At 40.0% G+C, this 7,003-nt stretch overlaps 1 protein-coding gene across 1 annotated transcript in view; it reads right to left on the reverse strand.

The window, feature by feature from the left end:
* The window catches only part of LOC122548411 (prolyl endopeptidase-like), a 180,231-nt gene that overhangs the window by 57,999 nt on the left and 115,229 nt on the right, over positions 1-7,003 (reverse strand). Inside the window, exon 11 of the mRNA XM_043687029.1 lies at positions 4,694-4,830. Coding sequence (XP_043542964.1) covers positions 4,694-4,830 — 137 coding nt within the window. The remainder of the gene's footprint in view (positions 1-4,693; positions 4,831-7,003) is intronic.

Consider the following 7,003-nt stretch of genomic DNA (forward strand, 5'->3'; position numbering starts at 1 on the left):
CTGCCACATCCTTCCTCACTGTCAACAACTCCTCCGACTTTCGTATCATCTGCAAATTTACTGACCCACCCTTCGACTCCCTCATGTAAGTCATTAATAAAAATTACAAACAGCGGAGGACCCAGAACTGATCCCTGCGGAACTCGACTTGTAACTGGGCTCCAGGCTGAATATTTACCATCTACCACCACTCTCTGCCTTCGACCGGTTAGCCAGTTTTCTATCCAATTGGCCAAATTTCCCTCTATCCCATGCCTCCTGACTTTCCGCATAGGCCTACCATGGGGAACCTTATCAAATGCCTTACTGAAATCCATGTACACTACATCCACTGCTCTTCCCTCATCCACATGCTTGGTCCCCTCCTCGAAGAATTCAATAAGACTTGTAAGGCAAGCGCTACCCTTCGCAAATCCGTGCTGGCTGTCCCTAATCAAGCAGTGTCTTTCCAGATACTCATAAATCCTATCCCTCAGTACCCTTTCCATTACTTTGCCTACCACAGAAGTAAGACTAACAGGCCTGTAATTCCCGGGGTTATCCCTATTCCCTTTTTTGAACAGGGGCACAACATTCGCTACTCTCCAGTCCCCTGGTACCACCCCCGTTGCCAGTGAAGACGAGAAGATCATTGCCAACGGTACTGCACTTTCCTCTCTTGCTTCCCACATAATCCTAGGATATATCCCATCAGGCCTGGGGGACTTGTCTATCCTCAAGTTGTTCAAAATGTCCAGCACATCTTCCTTCCTAACAGGTATCTCTTCTAGCTTGCCAGTCCATTTCACACTCTCCTCTTCTACAATACGGTCCCTCTCGTTCGTAAATACTGAAGAGAAGTACTTGTTCAAGACCTCTCCTATCTCTTCCGACTCAATGCACAGTCTCCCACTACTGTCCTTGATTGGACCTACCCTCGTTCTCGTCATTCTCATGTTTCTCACATACGCATAAAATGCCTTTGGGTTATCCTTGATCCTATCCGCCAGAGATTTTTCATGCCCTCTCTTGGCTCTCCTAATCCCTTTCTTCAGGTTCCTTCTGGCTATCCTGTATCCCTCCACTGCTCTGTCTGGACCTTGTTTCCTCAACCTTATGTAAGCCTCCTTCTTCCTCTTTACAAGACATTCAACCTCCCTCGTCAACCAAGGTTCCCTCACACGACCATTTCTTTCCTGCCTGACCGGTACATACATATCAAGGACACGTCGTATCTGTTCCTTGAAAAAGTTCCACATTTCCACAACATCCAGGGCAGGGTCAGTCTTTTGTGGTACTTGGTGAGTGAAAGTGAATGAAGGTAATGCTAGACGCTACAGTGAATGCTGGTAGACCATAAGTCTTGGTAAGAGGTGAGAGATGGCGATTCTTAGCCTTGCATTGCACACAACGTCATTACCTTTCTTGTAGAAATGCTGCTTGTTACTTTGTACTGAAGAAATGAAACTAACCCAGGTGGCTACTTAACACCAGGTCTCCTCTTGCTGTCCTGAGGAAAGACAGCAGCCCTTCTCTTCACCATCCCGACCACAAGATCCTGTTAGCAAACCAGAGTGCTACCTCTCCTATTATGCAACTGCAGAGGGCAATTCCTGGCTTGTGGTGCTTGAACTGGTACCCTGTTGGCTTTGAATATAGCACTGCATGTAATACTACAGATAGTTATTCCTGCCAAAAATCAGGAAATGGTAATATCTTACTTTATTTCTTTTTACAATCATAGAACATGGAACAGTACAGCACAGAACAGGCCCTTCAGCCCACGATGTTGTGCCGATCATTGATCCTCATGTGAGGTAAACCTAATGTATGAACTCTCAAATTTCTGTGACCATATGCATGTCCATCAGTCTCTTAAATATTCCCAATGACTTCGCTTCCACAACTGCTGCTGGCAACGCATTCCATGCTCTCAACTCCCTGCGTAAAGAACCCGCCTCTGACATCCCCTCTATACTTTCCGCCAAACAGCTTAAAACTATGACCCCTCGTGCTAACAATTTCTGCCCTGGGAAAAAGTTTCTGACTATCAACTCTATCTATTCCTCTCATTATCTTGTACACCTCAATTAAGTCCCCTCTCTTCCTTATTTTTTCCAATGAAAAAAGTCTGAGCTCAGTCAACCTCTCCTCATAAGATAAGCCCTCCAGTCCAGGCAGCATCCTGGTAAACCTTCTCTGAACCCTCTCCAAAGCATCCACATCTTTCCTATAATAGGGCAACCAGAACTGGACACAGTATTCCAAGTGCAGTCTAACCAAAGTTTTATTGAGCTGCAACAAGATCTCACGGCTCTTATTCTCAATCCCCCTGTTAATGAAAGCCAAAACACCATATGCTTTCTTAACAACCCTGTCCACCTGGGTGGCCATTTTAAGGGATCTGCTGACCCATCCTTCAATCTCCTCATCCAAGTCATTAATAAAAATTACAAAGAGTAGAGGCCCAAGATCAGAGCCCTGTGGAACACCACTCACCACTGACTTCCATGCAGAATATTTTCCTTCCACTACCACTCGCTGTCTTCTGTCGACCAGCCAGTTCTGTATCCAGACAGCTAAATTTCCCTGTATCCCATTCCTCCTGACCTTCTGAACGAGCCTACCATGGGGAACCTTATCAAATGCTTTACTGGAGTCGATATACACAATATTCACCGCTCGACCCTCATCAACTTGTCTAGTAAAATCAGTGCACCCAAAGTCAATTAAAATACATTGACATTAAATTGCAACAAGGTTCTTACATGAGCCACAAAATGCATTACAAACAAGATCAAAGGTGAATAGCATCAGGCTCAGGAGACTACAGCCAGGAGAAATTTGAATTTTGCAATTAAGAAACAGTTGTTCAAATATCGGTATCATTAGATGGACTTGTACACTCACAGCTCATTACTGATATAAAGTATCATCTGATGAGATAGATACACAAAATATTTACACATGCTTAGTTTTTTTTAATTACTTGACAATAATTTAAATCCTTAGTTGAAGCTCAATCACCGACCTCAAAATGTACTTTCCAAACTACAATAACTGGTGTACCAGTTCATACCTAATTAGGAATAAGCTTCCGTTTATTCCCCACAACTTATACATTAGAAACGGAGAGTTGACGAGATGCTTCCAAAATACCTACAAGTAATTGAAGCTTTATGTATAATTACTTTTGTTTGAAAGGGTGGGGTACTATAGGGAAAAATCATCATGACAGTAAAATATGGCAGCCTTACTTACCTCTAGAAAAGAGAAAGCTGAGAAATGACCTGAAATAAGTTCTTATAATTAAGGGGATAAATAGATGTAGAATAAATATTTCCACTAGTAGGAGACCAAAGATAAAGATAAAATAAAGAGGACTCTTGTGGCACAGTGGTAGTGTCCCTATCTCTTGGCCAGAAGGCCTAGTTTCAAGTTCCAAGTTCCATCTGCTCCAGAGATGTGTCATAACATGTCTCAACAGATCGATTTAAAAAGAAGGGACAATAAATATACGATTTTAGTTAAGGTGAACAGCACAGCTACATTTAAACGAAGTGGTTGAAGGTAAAAGGAATAGAAGTATATGTTGGCAGCATGCGATGAAGTAAGTTGGAGGAATTCAAAACAAAAATTTGAAAAGGCAAATGTTAATGGACGTTGGGAAAGGTAATGGATTCCAATTAAATTATGTAGTCTATCAGACAGCCTACCATGTTGGGCTGAACAGAATTGGAACAGGACAGGATTTTACTTCAATGTTTAATTTTGCCTTGCCAGATCTGAATTTCTGTTTTTGTTTGTTTCAGATCTTCACAGTTCTTGGTCGAACTTCTTTGTTTATCAACGTCTTTTGCCCATCTTGGTTGATATGCCAAGATGCTTAATTTCACAAAAAAATTATTGCAGTTTTGAATGTTTAAATTCACATATCTTGCAAAACATTTTGGAAGAACGTTTACTACTACCCCTTCTTAATGATACACCCTAAAGTGTTAAGCTCTAATTTTAAGGTTGTGCTCCCTAGTGCTGGACCCCTCTGCAAGTCTTTCTTTACATTCACTGTTAAATTTAATTCCTTTAATAATAGCACAGCAATTAATATTTTTCACTCTAACATAATAAAAGTTTGTTGAATGAGTACATTAGCTGTATGCAAATTTTGATTCACTGTAAATAGCTCATGTTAGTTCCTGCAACAAAAAGCAAAATTGCAGTAAATCAAAATGAAGAGATAGAGAAAGATTAAAACAAATTAGCGGTGTGAAAAATATTCATGAGACAATACAGCAGCTGAAAACAATCAGTTTTGGAACATCAGTCAGGTTTACTTAGAATTAATCAAAAGAGAAAAATGCCCAATACTTGTAATTGGCAAAGATTTTTTAACCATATTTTCCTCAGGAACTGAACATAAATGAAAAATGTTTTCTTTAAAACAACAAAACCCATGATAACAGGAATTATTCAAAAAATGATTTATCCTTTAAAAAGTTTCACATGAAGGCCTTATTTTTTTTTAAACAGAATTACAAGTACAAACTCCCCCTTCAAAGTCCTATCAAACTTTGCTACTCATTCTGCAGAATGCAATATTAAAGAAAATACACCCATCTCACCCAATCACAAGGCAATGTATTTGCTGACTCCTACTGAATGTCACGGGTGACCTGCCAGTTTGTTTAAAAAAAAGTCAAAGTCTTCTACATACCTGTAGCTTGGTGTGAGAGATATATTGAAGCCTCCATATCCATACAGAAAAGCAGGATGAGTGTTATCAAGTTTGATTCCTTTTTTATGAACAATAAACATTGGTATTTGTGTCCCATCTCTACTAGAAAAGAAGAGCTACATAGAAAAATTATAATACTATTATCAGACTGTATTTTGTATTCTGATCATTAAAATGTTAAATCAGATCATTAACTTCAAACATAAGTGGCCAACATTCTTCCATAAAATTTCCAGTCTTTTATCTTTGTGAATCACTTGGCTGAACATTGGGAACTATGAAAGCCACATATCAACAATGAACCAGTGTGCCCAGGAATGTGCATACATATCAATTTGCTATAATTATAGAGGGTTTTGGTTAGACCATTCCCAGAGTAATTTGCATAGCTTATTTTGCGCATAAAAGTCAAAACAAATGGTGGCGAGGATGAGGTGATTGCCTATGAGGAAAAACTGAGTAGACGAGGCCTGTTTACCCTGTAGTTTACAAGAATGGGAGGTGATCTTATTGAATTATAACATTTGTACAAGATTTGAGTTGATGCGGTTTCCTCTGGCTGGGGAATCTATAATTAGAAGGCTACAGTTGCACATTAATAGGTAATTTGTTTTTAAGAATGTGATGAGGAAAACTCTATTCACTCAAATGGCGAAAATCCTTGAATGCTCTACCCCGGGTTTGAGGATGTTCAGTCATTAAGTACATTTAATGGGCAAATGGCTTTTGGGTGTTAAGGGCGATGTGGACATTTTGGGAAGGTGCATTTGAGCTGACAATCAGCCATACCTTTGCTGAATGGTGTTTCAAGTTGAATAATGGATGAGTGATGGGGGAGGAGAATGGTGTAATCAATCATGTCAAAGGCTGCTGAAAGGATGAAGAATAGTTTATGGCAGATATAATTTGTAACCTGATGATGGCCATTTCAGTCCTGTGGAAGGAGCAGAAATCTGACTAGAAGGATTCAAACAGGGAGTTCGAGGAAAGATGAGCATGAACTTGGGTGATGATTACACATTCTAGGACTTGAGAAGACAGAGGTTGGTGATGGATAACAGTTTACAGGTCAGAAGAGTCAATGGTAGTATTGAGGGATGGGATAACAACAGGAGAATTATAGGGAAGAAAACAGTATCAGCTAAAATGAGATCAGGAAAGGAAACTGGTCAGCAATTTGCATATAATGTATATTCACTTGCTGTCATCATTTTAACCAGCATTTTATTCTGTTAACTGCAAGCAAACTAAAAAAAAAATTAAAATGCAAAATGAAGACCAATTTAGAACATAAAAGTTACATGCTCATTGAGAGAAAAATCGAAAGAGTTAATTCATTTGACAACACATCTCTTAGCAATGCTCAGGAGCCTTCCAGTTATTTTAGTATTCTGATAACAGAGTCAATGTTGAAGTTTAAAAGAAGCTGATGAGTACCAGCCCCTAGGGAAAAGAATGTTTGTAGGCAAGAAATATTACAGAGAGAGGGCTAATTTTAGAATCATTGAGAGAACCTTCAGGAAAGTTTCTTCATAAATGTGAAACAGCAATACCCTTTTATCAGAACGGACTCAAATAGAGAATGATAAAACAGTGCTGGGGTTAGATTAATCAATGTATTCCTCAGGACTCTAGTTATGTAAATTATTTGAGTACATTTACTGGCTCTGTTCCAAGTGTTTTGCATTTATCAGCAGCTTTTTAAATGTAATCAAGGTCTTTAGCCATTCAAGGATAAATAATAAATCTGGTCAACACGATGCCAGTGCTTAGTGGATGGACTTGCTAAGAAGTCAGCAGATAATGAAAGAGACAAAGCAACATCTCCGTGATTTTGACATTGGATAGAACATAGAACATAGAAGAATACAGCGCAGTGCAGGCCCTTCGGCCCTCGGTGTTGCGCCGATCCAAGCCCACCTAACCTACACTAGCCCACTATCCTCCATATGCCTATCCAATGCCCGCTTAAACGCCCATGAGGGACAGTCCACCACTGCTACTGGCAGGGCATTCCATGAACTTACGACTCGCTGAGTAAAGAACCTACCCCTAACATCTGTCCTATACCTATCCCCCCTTAATTTAAAGCTATGCCCCCTTGTAATAGCTGACTCCATACATGGAAAAAGATTCTCACTGTCGACCCTATCTAAACCCCTAATCATCTTATACACCTCTATCAAGTCACCCCTAAACCTTCTTTTCTCCAATGAAAACAACCCCAAGTGCCTCACCCTTTCCTCATACGATCTTTCTACCATACCAAGCAACATCCTGGTAAACCTC

This window comes from Chiloscyllium plagiosum, chromosome 3 (genome assembly GCF_004010195.1).
Source record: "Chiloscyllium plagiosum isolate BGI_BamShark_2017 chromosome 3, ASM401019v2, whole genome shotgun sequence".
NCBI lineage: Eukaryota > Metazoa > Chordata > Chondrichthyes > Orectolobiformes > Hemiscylliidae > Chiloscyllium > Chiloscyllium plagiosum.